This window comes from Oncorhynchus kisutch, linkage group LG17, assembly GCF_002021735.2.
Source record: "Oncorhynchus kisutch isolate 150728-3 linkage group LG17, Okis_V2, whole genome shotgun sequence".
NCBI lineage: Eukaryota > Metazoa > Chordata > Actinopteri > Salmoniformes > Salmonidae > Oncorhynchus > Oncorhynchus kisutch.
In genome coordinates, this window is record NC_034190.2 from 68,227,884 (window position 1) to 68,245,612 (window position 17,729).

Genomic DNA, 17,729 nt, shown 5'->3' on the forward strand with positions numbered 1-17,729 from the left:
GCAAAGGACTGGGGGACGCCCAACTGGCAGCCTTAGATCTGTCAGAGAGGGGGACTCCCTTGAGCAGTACCCAGGAGGTGGCAATTCCCCCCGTTGGAGTGCGCTACTGCGAAGGATGGGGCTGGGTGGGCAGCTAGGCTATATGCTTGCAGACTGGTGTCTACAATCCAACGTGACAACCGTTGTTTTCTCCAAAGCAAACAAACAGCTGATCAGAGCAACAGATCGCCTCTCCACGTACTCATTTAGAGATATCACAGGACACAGAGAGCATACATCAACATCATGAGCCCCAGTGGGCATGGAGGTGGATAAGTCTGTTAGCCCCATTTCCCTGTTCATGTGACCTGAGGGCAGGACCTTTGGTAGGAAGGCTGAATTAGGCCACAGAGTAACGCTCGCTTTTCCCGGGCCAAGACAATATTTTTATTTAACCTTTATTTAACTAGGCAAATCAGTTAAGATCAAATTCTTATTTACAATGACGGCCTACCAAAAGGCAAAAGGCCTCCTGCCAGGATAGGGGATTCAAAATTAGAAATGAAAATATAGGATAAAACACACATCATGACAAGAGAGACACCACAACACTTGTAAAGACAGACCTAAGACAACAACATAGCATGGCAGCAACACATGAAAACACAGCATGGTAGCAACACAACATGACCACAATAACACTCATCACTAACAGAAAAAGCATGGAGCTCGCCAACCCTTTTGGTAGAGGCGATGGCCACCAGACCAGGGTGTAGTCGCCGCTCACTTTCCGGAGGCCCTTCCCTGGACAGCATTGCCGCTGCAGTGTTCAGAATCCTTGGGAGGTGTACAGCTCTTAGTTAGGCCACGTTCTTCTGTGACCACAGTAGAAGGTTATGTGCCATCTGGTGGAGGCGGTGGAGGCGGATGGAATCCAGACCCCCTTGGTGGTTTATGTACACTACCACTGTGGCGCTGTCTGTCTGTACCAGCACATGTTTGTCTGTCGTGGAAATTCAGTACTGAGAGAGATTTGGTCATTTCTTCAAACAATCATCTTTATTTAATATCGATGTATTATTGCAATAATGAGGCTGGTTGACCCCCCCCCCCTTGAGTTTTGGACTGAGTAACCTAACCATTACACAAATACAGAGTTCTATATATAGCTGACACTAGCAATGCTCAGTCATTGTTGGTTCAACCCTCCTCATTCAAACCAAGGAGCATAATAAGCCACTGGGCTCATCCTGTCGTTATCTGCACATGTGTTGTTGTCTTAACCCCACCCTGGCTTAGTTTCCCAGATGCAAGAATGATTTTGAGACCATGAGGAATTGTTCTAAACTCCTCCTGGCTATCTCTATCGCGGTTACACCCACCACATCTTGTCTATGTAATGCAGTCTTTAACACATTTGTCAGCTCAAGCCATCTCCTGTGATCATACGCCCGGATTAGTTGCAGGGAAGTAGAATGGAGACCATAAAAAAACCAGACACTAACAGGACAGAAATATCCTCCTATTTGTTAAGTATTAATTGCTAACTATTAATATCAAATATCAAAATATCACGTCTCGCAGTTGTGAGAAAAAGTTGAGCAGAGCTCGTTGGACTGCTCTCAACTCCAGCATGTTGTTTGGACCAGCTGGAGCTCCATGTCCCGCTGGCCACCCTCCCCTTCAATACTACTCCCCAGCCTGTCAAGGAGGCGTCTGTTTGAACCTGTTCCCTCTGATGGAATCAGGCGTATACTACCTGAAAAGGAATTTCAGGGATCGCCGTCTTGCCAGGGCTCGTGTGCATTCCTTAGACACAGTCATACCTGTTTTCCTTGGGATTTAAACCTTGAGCATTGAACCACCTCTGCATGGGTCTCAAGTGTAGAAGGCCAAATGGGGTCAAAAGGGAGGCTGCGAAGAGGAGACCCAGCAGTCTCTGACACTGAAGAACAGTCACCTTCTGGACAAAAGGTTTGAGGTGAGCTACAATTTTCTGAACTCGCTTTTTGAGGTGAGCCCTCATAAGAGACAAGTCGATCCATATGCCCACGAACGTCACAGTTTGTGTGGGGACCAGGTGTATTTTTTGCATGTTCAACCTGAGGCCTAGCGCTGAGATATGCTTCAGGAGATATGTCATGTCTGCTGCTGCCTGTTCTCCTGACTGAGAACAGGTTAGCCAAATGTCCAGGTCAGGTATTCCCAACAGACAGGGATGTTGAACCATCGAAGAGACGCAAATATGAGGAGAACTACATTGATTTGGGGTTCACTTATATTGGGAGTAGTGCCTTTCCTCAGCCACAGTGTGTTATATGTACAGAAGTACTCTCTCACAACTCAATGAAACCTTCACGGTTGCGCAGACATTTAGAAACAAAACATGCCAATTTGAAAAATAAGCTCAGGAGTTTTTTGAGCGAGAATTAAGACTACTTTTGAGTAGTAAGACATGTATAATAGCAACAGATACCATTAATAAGAAGGGGCTGGAAGCGTCTTATAAGGTGAGCTACCGAGTGGCTAGGACAGGCAAGCCCCATACTATTGTGGAGGACTTCATTCTTCCTGCTGAAGCGGATATGGCTGTGACAATGCTGGGGGAAAAGGCCCAAAAAACTATACAGACAATGTCTTCATCAAACAACACTGTTTCACAATGCATCAGGGACATGGCAGGAGATGTTTTGAAACAATTACTGCTTCACATACAAGCCATTGAATTCTATGTGCTACAGCTGGATGAGTCATCAGACGTGGCAGGCCTGGCACAGCTCCCGGTATACAGTTGAAGTCAGAAGTTTACATACACCTTAGCCAAATATATCTAAACTCAGTTTTTCACAATTCCTGACATTTAATCCTAGTTAAACTTACCTGTTTTAGGTCAGTTAGGATCACCACTTTATTTTAAGAATGTGAAATGTCAGAATAAAAGTAGAGAGAATTATTTATTTCAGGTTTTTATTTCTTTCATCACATACCCAGTGGGTCAGAAGTTTACATAAACTCAATTAGTGTTTGGTAGCATTGCCTTTAAATTGTTTAACTTGGTTCAAACTTTTCGGCAGCCTTCCACAAGCTTCCCATGATAAATTGGGTGAATTTTGGCCCATTCCTCCTGACAGAGCTGGTGTAACTGAGTCAGGTTTGTAGGCCTCCATGCTCGCACACACTTTTTCAGTTCTGCCCACAAATTTTCTACAGGATTGAGGTCAGGGCTTTTTGATGGCCACTCCAATACCTTGACTTTGTTGTCCTTAAGTCATTTTGCCACCTCTTTGGAAGTATGCTTGGGGTCATTGTCTATTTGGAAGACCCATTTGCGACCAAGTTTTAACTTCCTGACTGATGTCTTGAGATGTTCCTTCAATATATCCACATACTTTTCATACCTCATGATGCCATCTATTTTGTGAAGTGCACCAGTCCCTCCTGCAGCAAAGCACCCCCACAACATGATGCTGCCACCCCGTGCTTCCCAGTTTGGGATGGTGTTCTTCAGCTTGCAAGCCTCCCCTTTTCCCTCCAAACATAAAAATGGTCATTATGGCCAAACAGTTCTATTTTTTGTTTCATCAGACCAGAGGGCATTTCTCCAAAAAGTCCAATCTTTGTCCTCATGTGCAGTTGCAAACTGTAATCTGGCTTTTTTATGGTGGTTTTGGAGCAGTGGCTTCTTCCTTGCTGAGCTGCCTTTCAGGTTAAGTCGATATAGGACTCGTTTTACTGTGGATACAGATACTTTTGTACCCGTTTCCTCCAGCATCTTCACAAGGTCCTTTGCTGTTGTTCTAGGATTGATTTGCACTTTTCGCACCAAAGTCTGTTCATATCTAGGAGACAGAACGCGTCTCCTTCCTTAGCGGTATGACGGCTGCGTGGTCCCATGGTGTTTATACTTGCGTACTGTTTGTACAGATGAACGTGATACCTTCAGGCATTCGGAAATTGCTCCCAAGGATGAACCAGACTTGTGGAGGTCTAAAAAAAAAAATCTGAGGTCTTGGCTGATTTCTTTTGATTTCCCCATGATGTCAAGCAAAGAGGCACTGAGTTTGAAGGTAGGCCTTGAAATACATCCACAGGTACACCTCCACTTGACTCAAATGATGTCAATTAGCCAAACAGAAGCTTCTAAAGTCATTACATAATTTTCTGGAATTTTCCAAGCAGTTTAAAGGCACAGTCAACTTAGTGTATGTAAACGTCTGACCCACTGGAATTGTGATACAGTGAAATAATCTGTCTGTAAACGATTGTTGGAAAAATGACTTGTGTCATGCACAAAGGAGATGTCCTAACCGACTTGCCAAAACTATAGTTTGTTAACAAGAAATTTGTGGAGTGGTTGAAAAACAAGTTTTAATGACTCCAACCTAAGAGTATGTAAACTTCCGACTTTAACTGTATGTCCGTTATGTTTATAGGGGGTTAATTAAGGAAGACATCCTCTTCTGCAAACCACTGGAAACCAGGACAACAGGACAGCTTTGTGACATCAAATGGACTTTGGTGGTCAAGATGTGTTGGTATCTGCACTGATGGCACAAAAGCCATGACAGGGAGACATAGTGGAGTGGTAACGAGCGTGCAAGCTGTTGCTCCCAACGCCACTTGAGTACACTGCAGCATCCACCGAGAGCCTCTTGTTGCCAAAGGAATGCCTGACAGCTTGAAAGATGTTTGGACACTACAGTGAAAATTGTTAACTTTGTTAAAGCAAGGCCCCTGAACTCTCATGTATTCTTCGCTATGCAGTGATATGGGCAGCGACCATGTAATGCTTTTACAACATACAGAAGCTCGCTGGTTATCAAGGGGCAAAGTATTGACCAGTCTTTTTTTAATTGAAAGACGAGCTTAAAGTTTTCTTTACCGACCATAATTTTCACTTGTCTGACAGCTTGCATGATGACGAGTTTCTCACACGACTGGCCTATCTGGGTGATGTTTTTTCTCACCTGAATGATCTGAATCTAGGATTACAGGGACTCTTCACAAATATATTCAATGTGCGGGACAAAATTGAGGCTATGATTAAGAAGTTGGAACTCTTCTCTGTCTGCATTAACAAGGGAAACACTCTTTCCATCATTGTATGGTTTATGTCTGCAAATTAACTCAAGCTTATGGACAATGTCAAATGTGATATCACGAAGCACCTGAGTGAGTTGGGTACGCAATTACGCAGGTACTTTCCCGAAATGGATGACACAAACAACTGGATTCGTTATCCATTTCATGCCCTGCCTCCAGTCCACTCCAGTCCACCAGTCCGATATCTGAACAAGAGAGCCTCATCGAAATTGCAACAAGCGGTTCTGTGAAAATTGAATTTAATCAGAAGCCACTGCCAGATTTCTGGATTGGGCTGCACTCAAAGTATCCTGCCTTGGCACGTCATGCTGTTAAGACACGGATGCCCTTTGCAACCATGTACCTATGTGAGAGTGGATTCTCGGCCCTCACTAGCATGAAAACTAAATACAGGCACAGACTGTGTGTGGAAAATTATTTAAGACTGAGGCTTTTTCCAATACAACCCAACATTGCAGAGTTATGTGCATCCTTTCAGGCACACCCTTCTCATTAACCTGTGGTGAGTTATTCACAATTTTCGATTAACAAATAAAGTGTTATATGTAAGATGGCTAAATAAAGAGCAAAATTATTGATTATTATTATCATGTTATTAATGGACTTTACTTCCCACAAGCCGGGTTGTGACAAAAACTCACACTCATTCTTATGTTTAATAAATGTATCGCATAGTGTGTGTTTGTGGCAGGCTTACAATGATGGCAAAAAACAACATTTGAGAGTGCGCTGACCCTGGTGCTAGGGGGGGTACGCAGCAGCAGGTTGAATGTTTGAAAGGGTACGGGACTATAAACATTTTGGGAACCACTGGTCTAGGTCATTTAGTACCATCATCCCCTTTGATGTTAGCGGTGCTATAGCGACATCCATGCATTTTGTGAATGCTCTTGGTACCAGGGAAAGGCCGAAAGGTAACACTTGGTGCCCTTCTTCACGGAGGCTGACATCTGTCTGTGAGAGCCAAAGCGGTCTGCATGATGAGATGACCGTATACCGGGCTTTGACATTAGCACGTGACATCTCAACATTTAAGAGGGAGAGGAGTGTGGACACCGGAGTCATTTCAGCTGTCAGCTCAGGGTCACCGTCGGTGGACAGGCGAGCTATCAGACCATGCAGGTATGCCTGCAGCAGAGTGGTTGTATTCATGAGGCGAGCCACCATGGCCAGAAGTTGTCCTTTAAGTTGTCATCAGCAGCCCGATGAGGACAGCGGGGAGACTTACCAATTATCTCCTTGTCTGGGAGGACCATGATCGCAACAATGGGGTCCATGACTGGGTACTGGTCCAGTACCAATTCCTCGGGCGAAGCCATGAATGTCCAAGGCTTGCACTGGCTTGAGTTAGCCTTAGCCCTAGTTCGATGCAGCTTATCGGAGTACTTGGGGCAATGAGGAATGTACACTCTGCCTGGGCTTCTGTTAGGGTCTGGATTAATATCCAGAGCTTTCAGAATCCTAGAGATGAGCTCCTGCAGATCAGCTGATGAAGAGGGCGCTTCACTCTCAGCCCTCTCTGAGCCATGGTTCACTGACCCAGAACTAGCCTCAGAGGTCTCTCTTTGTCTATGTAATTAGCAGCAAAGATGGAGATAGCATCAGGATCCTGTCTTAAGTCTTCAACAGAGCCTGTCAGGCTGAGAGAGTGGAGCTGCGAAGGTTGGCGGGCCCGCTGCCGTGGAGGGTTGTTAACGCTTGAGTCCGCTCCCGGAGCCTCTAGCATTTGTCTCCTTCATCGTAGCTAATCGTGCTTCACATAGCCGTGGGCCAAGAGTAGCACAATACATGCAGCTGAAGGGGGAATCCACAACCTGAATGGCATGATCTAAGCCTAGGCACATCATACAGGTGGAATGGGCATCAACCGAAGCCAAGCCAGCATTGCATTTATCACAGTAGTATGGCATGTATAATCTTCTCCCTGTCTAGACAAAAGTCAGAAATACAGATATGTCTTATAGAACAGATAATCTGCATTACACTCCTTTAATACTATACCAGGTGTAAGTATAAAGTAGTTCTCTTCTCAGGGCAATATGTTAATTAAGTAATAATATCTTCTATGGATATCAGAATATATTTGGGAAATTCCACTCACAATCCCCAAAAGGTATGGATGTGAGGAGCCAATTACACTGAGAGAGTAACAGACTGTGTGAGAATAGGTCCTATGAACAGATGCTCTGAATCTCACTCTGGCAACAGCTGCAGCTCGAGCCAGTAAGAGAGTATGCTAGCTAGGATGCAAAGCCTGGACATTAGCCTGGGTAGGTGCAGTACCCAGACTCAATATCCTGAGAGAAGAGGCTAGCATCCAGCTGAAGCTAATAACCAACAGGTAACGCAATTAGCGGGGAGGCAAACCGGCGGACAGACAAGACACAGACAAGATTTACACCGTGAACAGGTTGGACCAACCAGTTCACCCTAATTCATAGCATGGTGTCGACCTGTAAGAAAAAGCTTAGAAGACAAAACACTGCAGAGAACTGCTGGGAGGAGCAAGCTTCGCCCAAAATGTAGCATACTCTACACATTCAACGGAAAACTCGTCTTCTATATCCAATTCTCGCTCACCTGCGTAGCCAAGGGAAGAAAATAGGAAGTGATGCTATGCGCCCAGGTATTTATAGGGGATGGGGCGCATCACACCCGTGGCACGGAATTACTCTGATATTAATACCTTGATTCATCCTGCCACCAGGCGGAAGGATATTTCATTGAGTGACTAGCATAGTCTCTCAAGTGAAATAGAACAGAAGACTGGATCTACCGAAGTCAGAAGTAACCTGTATTGATCTTCGGAGCACACATCTTCTGTTCTATTTCACTTGAGAGACGATGCTAGTCACTCAATGACATATCCTTCCTGGTGGCAGGATGAGTCAAGATATTAATACCCCACATAAAAAAATACCCCACATTATTTCCCTTGGAATCCTTATTCTCCACCCGCACAGTAAGTGGCGGAATGCACATCCAATTGTTGCAAACGCCATTATACCAGAGAAGAAGAAGAAACTGCACTGTTTCCCAAGTTGTAGTGGGAGGACCACTCACCATATCATAAAATATTTTTAATGACTAACACAAGATAGATCACAGCCTATCGTTTCTAATGGGAACAAATTAGTCATAGTGGGCAGGACAAGCAGGGAGGGGTGCAGAGCCAAGCACTAGCTAGCAAGATGTTTGCATATTTCCGTTGTGTAACGCCTACTCCATGAAGTGCACATGTGCAATAACTCAATTCGCCTTTGCACCCCTAAACAACTTTTTTTTTGTTACTTGGGCAAAGTGTAAAATCTACAAAACTTAGTCCACTCTGTTCGTAACAGATTATAGTTTTGGGAACAGAAAACGGTATTGAGATCAAATGTTTAATCTTTGAGAAAATGTCGGCAGGAATCCATATTGCTCCATCTACTCCTACTGCCGGCTACAGAGCTTCATCTCATCACCATATTTGGTAGTGAGTAGAAACGCCAACCGGATGCTTCACACTAATACATCCGGTGGGATATCTGTTCTATCTATGATATCAACGCGTGACTCCAAGTTTACTTCAAAATGATGGTTATTATATCAATATTTGCGCATAAAGGCGTTTCCACCGCCTTTTTCTTTCATAATACATTTATCGACACAAAAAGATGTCGACCGTACAAGTTATCTGTTGGCACATATAACAAACGTCATGTTTGCATCACGGTTGTCTTATTCATCTTTTTTTAATGGTATGACTACTCGCATAACTAGATTGCAAACGTGGTTAATGAAATCAACTTATATTATTGTATCTTTCTATAAATGTTTGATTGTCAACCAGTTGTTATTTTTATGTTATCATCATCTCCCTTGAAAAATGCCACTACATCAATGTATATGCGACTAAAATATGACCGAGTAGGCATACACACGAATTCTCATCATATAACTGGTATTGGCCATTTTATATTGCCCCCCCCTTTCTTGAATTCAATGAGCTTGACTTCCAGTTTCCTTTTGCATTGTAGTGCGTCGGAGAGTAAAATGGGAGTAGAAATCGAGACCATAACCCCGGGTGATGGTAAGGAAAAAACTGTAAATATGATTAAATTAGTCAAGAGGATGTTGCTAAATTCAAAATATTAAGTCGTTAACACAATAATTCTAATTATTTCAATTTCTTCCATCTTTTAGGACAGACATTTCCCAAAAAAGGACAGACATGCGTTGTGCATTATGTCGGTGAGTCAGCAAGCTAGCCACTAGCTTGATAGCTTAGCTAGCTATTGTCAGTTATCCACTTGCTTTGGCAACAAAGTACATGTTATTTATATAATGTGTGTAATCTGCCAAACGGATATTATCTCTCATAACTAACAATTAGTTCGACGATTTGCTTAGCTAATTAAAGTATTTTCTACGGTTAAAGTAGTTGTAACGTTACACCCTAGCTAAGCTAACGTTTGTAGCTAGTTGCCATACTACTACTTGCTAGCTAGCTAATTGACAGTTTTCTCAAATCAGTGAGAATGGATTTAATTAAGATTAATGTATCTTTAGCAAATAAGTTGGCTAGTTAGCCAGTAGCCAATAATGTTTGTCCAGTGGACTGTAATTAAATATTTTAATCAATGGATGCTAGCTAGCAATTTGGGAGGGGACATAATGTAATTTAGGTACACGGCTGTATTTATTAAATTTTTATTTAACTCGGCAAGTGTAACTAACGTTTATCCTCTCTCAATCCTATCGCAGGCTCACTGACGGATGGAACCAAGTTTGACTCTTCCCGGGACAGAGGCAAGCCTTTCAAGTTCAAGATTGGCAAGCAGGAGGTGATCCGTGGCTGGGAGGAGGGGGTTGGCCAGGTAAGAAGGGTCTCCTAGGTGTGTTTGCATTAGATATCCCCATTATTCTCTTGTACGATTGCACCACTTGTTTCAATAATTTAGAACATCTAAAAATTGGCTTGTGGGTGATGTGCAAGGACACAAGCCATTATAGGGTTATATTAGCAGTGTCTCAACAATAATACTATGACCTCTCTTTTTGTTTCACCTTCCCCACAGATGAGTGTGGGCCAGAGGGCAACTCTGACCTGCACGCCGGACTTTGCCTATGGCAGCAAAGGGCACCCTGGTATCATCCCACCCAACTCTACCCTCATCTTTGACGTGGAGCTGATGGGCCTGGAGTGATGTTTGTGTGCACTTACTACATGTTTAATTCCACTCAGATTTTCAGGGTGAGACAATTCTGCAGACAAATAGCCTGTTCAAATTGCACTACTACATTGTTGGAGTACATATAGTTGTATGAGCTTAAGTGCTCATTGGTGTGTTTAACAAGCTTTGGTGCTCATCTCCCATAATCCCCTCGGTCGTGTCTGTTCTGTTAACCACAGAATTGCATCCCTGTCCCCTTCTACAGGTTGACTCCTATCTCGGGAACATGGATGAAAAGGCAAAAGGAAGATAAATGCACTTGACTCCTGTAAAAGACTCACATCTACAGCTTCACCACTTCACTCTCCTTTCCATTTATATTCAAATGTGTCACTTGCTTAAAATACCTTATTCTTGATATATATTGTAGTAGAACACCCTAACAAGTCATAGGCCATACCTTTCAGATGTCATGTCATTTTATTGCTATGTATGTTTTTATGGTCTTTTTTTTTGTTGTGAAATTTGTAAGTCATACCTGCCATCAGGGGTAGGTACTGACACAATTTTGGATAAAGTGTCATTATACAAATATTCAATTTGATCTCATTCTCGTGGCTCTGAGTGGCCTTGCTTTTCAGAAAATGTGTTATTGTGGACATGATAATTGAGAAAAAAACTATGAATAAATGACTCCCCAAATGGATTTGATTAATGTAATTGGATTGCAGAAGTTTACTGAAATGAGAACCACCCAAAATGTTTTCCAAGTCAGCAATCAAGTTTTTGAGATATAACTTTCAAAATACATAAATACTGCTGGTATGATTGCTGACATTCAAAATATTTTGGGACACCAACAATGGACTATTGAAACATATCTCAGTTTTTGGGGTGGAATTTTCGTTTTTAAATCATTTTTTTATGATTTGGTTAATATATATTTTTCCCAGTCATGTTAACTTTCTGAATTAAACACTGTAGACAGACAAGCGTGGCACATACTGTTGTTAAGGCCAAATATCACATGTGTAATTAAAGATGGTCATTATTGTAGTGCAGAACTCGCATGCCGGCAGGTGTAGTTGTCCTCTCGAGCGACAAAATGGCTGAATTTTCTATGGTATGTTTCAATGAAATGATCACCCTTTATCCCGCAGTAGGCTTGACCTTGTTCTCTAACTAGGATAGTTTGGTCTGATTTCTCCAATTTTTCTTGTATCGTTGATTTAATGCTGCACAGTATCTGACAACTGTATACCAATTATTTCTAGTGTTGTTCTGAGAAGTGCTGAGGGCATATTTGAACACCATTAGTAATGCAAAATAGAGACCCTTTGTTTTGGGCCAAATATCATTCACAGTATTATTCCATAATTGTACCATAAGATTTGTGAAGTTGCATGATTTTGTTTTCAGAGGATTAGTGAAGTGCTAAAAGCAGATTTGAAGGAACTTGTACAGCAAGCTATGCATCTGTAAGGTTAAATTTCCCCAAACACACAATGAGTCAACTCTCACCCCATTGGTTGAAAACAATTGTTCCTCATCCCTAATGTATTTTTATTTCATATTGATTCCCAGGCATCTCTAATGCGTCTCTAATTCTCTCAGAGCACACTTCAATAGATGACACACAGACAAAGGCAACTTTCAGTTTATTTTCAAAGGGAAGAGGAAATACATCCAGAGCTATTTACACTTTGCATTCTACAGCTTTTTGTGCAATTTATCAACCCAAGTAAAGACATTCCATCATTGCTTTTTCTCATTGATATTGACTACTGAATTTGAATATTTGTCGTCAATGTAGCTTTAGCGGCACGATGTGGCTCAAAAGAAGACTGGCATGGTTAAGTAGTACAGTATAGTCCCAAAGGTGGGGAAAAAAGTGCAATGTTTGAAACAAATATCTAGGCTAACTATTGATCATATTCTTAATATTGTAAATTGTGAAATGTTGTAAATGGTATATGTGCCTTAACAATAAATACCTAGCTGGCATTTTTTATGACTTGCACTGGCATTCAGCATTTGCATGGATAGTGACAGTGCTAGTCTTATTCAGAATGTTTATCTTATCCTTGGACTATAAATAAAAATGAATGAAACCAGAAGATAAACTTTGGATCCCTGAAATGTAATAGATTCTCTATCTCTCAGTCATTGTGCAAAAATAATTCAAAGACATTCAACTAGAACTCCTACTCAGATCCCTCATTCACTTAGCTCTAGAAACTAAACTAAAATGTTGCTGATGTTTCTAACAAGATGAACCATATTCACCCCAATTTCAAAGACAACACTTGAAGATTCATGGAGCATACATCAAAGTCTTCAATGTTCAAATGTAGCAAGTCTGTTTAAAGTGAGGTAATGGCAAAAGGCTGAACATTTCTCAGGGTTACATGCAATGTACAGTTACGGGAGACACTGTAGACCCGTGTCAAAAAGTCAATTTAAGCAGGCTCATGCATTCCCCATCAAATGACTATTGCATTAGATTTTCTTTGATAGCAAGGCATGATTACAAATCTAACAGAAACAGGCTTGAACTATACAATTAGCCTAATTCCTGTCTGCTGTAACCAATAAACAAAATTCACAAAGGTCAACTGCAATACAATCGGATAATGTAAATCTCAAGTTCATCCTCAAATCAGACGTGGTGGGTGGAGAATAAAAAGCAATAGGAGTTTAAGTCCAAATCAAAGTCGGTATAATTGCCTTTGTGGCTGTGGCTCGTAAGAGGTTGGGGTTGCATGGTTACTGTGAGGAGTCAGGGGGCTAAAGAGTAAAGTTGTCAGATATCGGTCGCCCCATTCATGCTTGTGGGTTCATGGCCCCGGCCACATCCCCTGCGTCGCAGAGAGTGAAGGGCCACAGCGCAGCAACCCCGTAGCAGAGAGCCAATGTGGTAGACAGGCATGACCTCCCGAGGGGCCCCATGGCACAGCCAGGCCACTGTCGGCACTACCGGCATGGCCACCGCCAACAGGTCCACCAGGAAGTATCGGCTCCAGAAGTTCCGCTGGGGAGCCCCCTCCTCCCCCTCTTCCCCTTCCACAACAATTTCACCTTCAACTTCAACAGCCTCCTCCTTCTCCAGCCCTGTCACACTCCCTTGCCTCTCTAGTGAATACAATGACACAGGCTTGGGCTGGCAGGTTTGGGCCACTGTTGGCATTATTGTCATCTCCACTGGGCCATCTGGAGGCAGCGGTTCTAGGTTGTAGGAGAGCTGGGGAGGAGGGGAGGAAGACAAGAAGGGAGGAAACGGTTGTTGTTCAGAGTAGGCTGGGGTGATGTCAGTTGTTGCCAGGGAGATGATGCTTAGCTCTTCTCCCCCTCCTTCCTCTGAGACCCAGGTCATGGTGGGGCTGCAGGCCTGGGATCGGACCTCCGGTTTCACATCTGTCACGGGGGCAGCAGCAGCCGCTGCCATTGCAGCCAGGGGCTCCTCCTGAGGGAGGTGCAGGAAGAGGTGGTGATGCGGGAGGCAGGTGTGTCCGCTGCACCTGCAGCTGTTACCTAGGGAATGGCAGGAGTGGGAGATGGGCAGGACAGCCCCCCCTCTGTACAGTCTCTCGTAGGTGGAGGAGTGTGGCATGGTGGAGGAGAAGGGGCCACGGGCAGAGCCGACTGGGTTTTGTTCTGACAGAAGGGCTGCTTCCAGGAGCAGGTGGGTCCGTCCCCCTTCTGCCCGTGCCGCTGCACGCAGGTCAGGCCCTGGGACGTTTCCGTTGCGGTCCAGATGCAGGCCCTCACTGCTCAGCCGGGTGTAGGTGGTGCTGCGGTTTAGGGTGCTGGCTGGGGAGCAACCACATGAGCGGGACTTGACTGGTCTGGGTCCCTGCGGTGAAATGTATGGCTTTTGGTTGTGGGGGGATTTTTCTGGGGTGCCGAGATTTGATCGTACTGTCTCCACAACCTCATGTAGGTGCTGGATCTCCCTGCGCGCCTCCTTTAGAGCAAGCTGGGCCTCCACACGATGACACTCCTCCTCTATCCAGTCCTCTTGCATCCGACACAGCTGGGTCCTCATCTCAGTTATCTCACTGTCCCTGAGAGAATGAAGGAGAGAGGGGGAGGGGTTTGAGAATATGAGGGCTTCCCAAGGAAAAGTAATCAATGTGTGGTTTGCCTTGAGAGGCATGTGAAGTCTGAGATACAATCCCAGTTTCTGTAGTGAAATGGAAGACCGTTATTGATGTTGCTATTTTTGGAGTCATAGTGTGGTTAAATGCAACCCAAGAGCTGGGTTGTGAATGAGACACTTCTATTGGCCATTAGATCTGAAGTATCACATTGATCAGGAACATTCTGCTTGTCACAACGCATCCCTCCGGACTCACCTGTGCTGCAGTATCTCAACATTCTCCCTTAGCCTGGCTCGCAGGTGTCTGATACACACCTCCTTCTGCTGCAGGGGTGTGAGGTACTGCTCTGGTGTGGGGGGACGGATCCCATGGTTATCACTGCAGGTGGTGTGCTTCGTCTGACACCTGGGTTTGCATAGGGGTGTGAAGGAGAGTGTATAGTGATTACCAGTTATGCATCAGAGATCAATCATCAGATAAAAACTGCCATCATAACAGAGGCTGAGGAAGAGGCTAGAAGATATCAGTGGGGTCTTTCGGTTTTTCAAATAAATTATGAATCTCAAAACTACATGAAAAGCTTTCCCCCCCTTTTATTGCAAGGCAGATGCTACACCTTTTTCTGAAAACATTTGCTTGGTATTCTTCTGAATAATTTTTATTGCATGATATTTTGGGCTCAACCTTAAAAAAAACTATTCCTAAAACAAAACTGTGTTTGCTTGTGTCTTGCATATGATGTACAGATGCTGTGTCTTACCTGGGTGTGCCAGGGTATGTCCGGGCTGTAGGACTGCCCTCACTAGCCCTGCCAGGATAAGTGTTGGTGGGGTAAGTGTTGGTATTGGAGGCATTGCTATGGGAATGGCGCCCACTGCTAGTAGCCACTGACCGCCTGTAAACAGAGAGGCTACGTTAATGTTACACATTGATGAGACTCTTATCTTCAGTCAAAAAGATTAAGAAAACAAACAAAATCAATGGATTGCTTCCAAAAACTCACTCACTATAGATGTGGTACTATATTACCCTAACATTTTCATACATCATCACTTGGGATCATCACACAGCAAAAAAATAATAGCGAGAGAAGGCAGCAGCAGTACCTGCGCTGACCTGCAGAGGGCTTCCGACTGGGAGGGAGTGACATGGGTGTGGACCACCACTATCGCTCTGCTGCTGGCTCCAATATGAAGTCTAGGAAGATGGCTACAGTTGGACTGTACAATACATAATGTACAAAGATAGAGAAAACAGAATGGACATAGACAGGAGATAATCCGTTAAAAACTAACATAGAAAAGCAATCCATTTTGTTGACATTTCCTCTACCCACCAGATACCACTTTTAGTCCCTGGGCAAGGACATAATCCTATGTCATGGTCTCAAACTGTGTATTAAAAAAACACATTCATCATAAGATAATAAAGTTTTTTTTTTTTTGGGGGGGGGGATGTGTTGTAGGCCTACTGTTTGTTGTGGCCCTGACTACCCTGCATGTTAGGAGCCCATTGATGAGTAAACCAGTCTGGCCACCAGGAGCCCTTCAACAGATAAAGAAGCCTTTCACAGGACAGACCAGGGCAGAGACAGGGCATTCTGTGAGTCCATCGCCCATCTCACTGCTGCACAACCCATCCCTGGTAACCACAGACAGCCGGGAATAAACAGAAATCATAATATCCACCGGCAAAATCCAATGAACCAAGAGCCAAAAATAACAAATAACATAACAAAACAAAACCAGACCAGTTGGTACAGAAACAAGTGTTGTGCAAACAGAATTGCAGCCTCAGCACATCTGTGGCTGAATGAGCTGAGCAGCCTAGCTCAAACAATAATAGAGCAAAAAAGTATGATCAAAGAGAAAATCCCTGCTGAGCACAAAGCAGTTCAGAGATACAAAGACATGGCATGTCTGTGATATGCCATGTGATATGGTTGTCTACTGTCACTGTGCCAATGGGACATTTGAGGACACAGTACAGGAAAGCATGGGAGAGCCAGGGATCACAACTACGCCTACCCTACAGTGGATAATGTAGAGCCTCTGCACAACAGGTGGTGGGTCAAGCAATGTACTTCTTATGTAATTGTGAGCAGCAGCAGACGGCATAACTGGGTGGTAGGATGAGGGTGAATTAACGGGAATAAGGTTTAATGTTGGCTGATCATTTGATTCACATTAATGCCACCTACCTAGGTTTCTGGGAAATGACTGAATAAGGTTGTGCATGGTGCTTTACGTCATCTGTACAATGCAGAAGGGCAAGGAGCGCTGTACAGGCTTTTCGCTCATGAACAAACTGAACATTACCACTACAATTGGCAATCTTTTAATCAATGTCTTCTTTTCCTATAGACTGTTGATGAATGGGCAAGACGCAGAAAGCAATTAGCACTAAACATATCAGTTGCATCTCCGTGCGTCACTACGAGAGACATTGACATTATAGAAAACAACTACTATACCATAGATTATATGCCAGTGCATATCTAAAAGCAAAATCCTACCAGCCAACATCACTTTCCGGTGAACACAAACATTCCATCCAACGTTTGGAATCTTCGGGACGAGGCAGAAATAGGTGACAAACGAATTTAGCCCTGGCTGTGCCCTACATAGGCTACTGGGATTCAATACACCAGCCTCCTCTCTGATGCAGCTATTACCTGACTCTGTGATCTCTGACATAGCAGTACACTAACAAGATGATACGATTCCCAACATTTACAATTTTTGCAGGCCGATAAATAGTCCTACATCGTGGAGTAGAATATGTCCCCTCCGGACTTGTGTATGGACGCTTGAGAACCGTCACCAGTGGCAAGTAGATGGTTACTGTGCTGCTGATGAGAGTCCATGCCGGGAGCCACCTGTGTGAAGCTAGCCACAATAGCGAAATTTGCTGTTCGCCTTCAAAATAAAAGTTCCCCATCACGCAATAATTGCACAAATGCTAAACAAGGTCGGAATGTTATTATATAAATTCAAAAAGACAATAATTAAAAATACTCAGTGATATCCAAGGATTACAATTCTGACGTTTACACAAATAGCGTCATAGGTCATACTAAGGAACTTCATGTGGGAAATCACCTCAATATTCAGCCTATTGTGAGTAATGAACATTCACATTGCAATGTACAGCCTTACCTATGGCTCTTCAGTCCATGAAATGGGGTATCAGCCTTTTATTTTGAAGGTAAACTTTGTGGCTAATCCTTACTGTGGCTAGCTTCACACAGGTCTGAGAACCTGCTACGAAGATATTTTGGTAATTACGTACAATGCATCGGATTCTCGTAAAGACACAATGAATCATGGCGCACCATTCGGCAATTATCTAACACCTACCGATGGTGGGGCATCTGGGGATGGTCTGATAG

General features: G+C 43.6%; 2 protein-coding genes across 4 annotated transcripts; one reads left to right on the forward strand and one right to left on the reverse strand.

The window, feature by feature from the left end:
- The first annotated feature begins 8,971 nt into the window (after positions 1 to 8,971).
- LOC109908170 (peptidyl-prolyl cis-trans isomerase FKBP1A-like) lies at positions 8,972 to 10,958 on the forward strand. Its single transcript, XM_020506707.2, has 5 exons — positions 8,972 to 9,154; positions 9,268 to 9,315; positions 9,829 to 9,941; positions 10,143 to 10,318; positions 10,504 to 10,958. Exons 1-4 carry the CDS (start codon positions 9,067 to 9,069, stop codon positions 10,269 to 10,271), a joined length of 378 nt encoding a protein of 125 aa, XP_020362296.1. The 5' UTR covers positions 8,972 to 9,066; the 3' UTR covers positions 10,272 to 10,318; positions 10,504 to 10,958.
- Positions 10,753 to 17,196, reverse strand: LOC109907037 (syntaphilin). Of its 3 annotated transcripts, none has more exons than XM_020504832.2 (5): positions 17,013 to 17,196; positions 15,445 to 15,558; positions 15,099 to 15,233; positions 14,594 to 14,743; positions 10,753 to 14,302 (listed from the first exon to the last, which is right to left on the reverse strand). In XM_020504832.2, the coding sequence occupies exons 2-5, from the start codon at positions 15,486 to 15,488 to the stop codon at positions 13,042 to 13,044; spliced, it is 1,590 nt and encodes a 529-aa protein (XP_020360421.1). In that variant the 5' UTR covers positions 15,489 to 15,558; positions 17,013 to 17,196; the 3' UTR covers positions 10,753 to 13,041. The 3 variants fall into 3 exon arrangements, with proteins under 3 accessions (XP_020360421.1, XP_031650306.1, XP_031650307.1); XM_031794446.1 differs by having other exon boundaries at positions 16,854 to 17,196; XM_031794447.1 differs by lacking the exon at positions 17,013 to 17,196 and having other exon boundaries at positions 14,653 to 14,743.
- Positions 17,197 to 17,729: the final 533 nt, after the last annotated feature.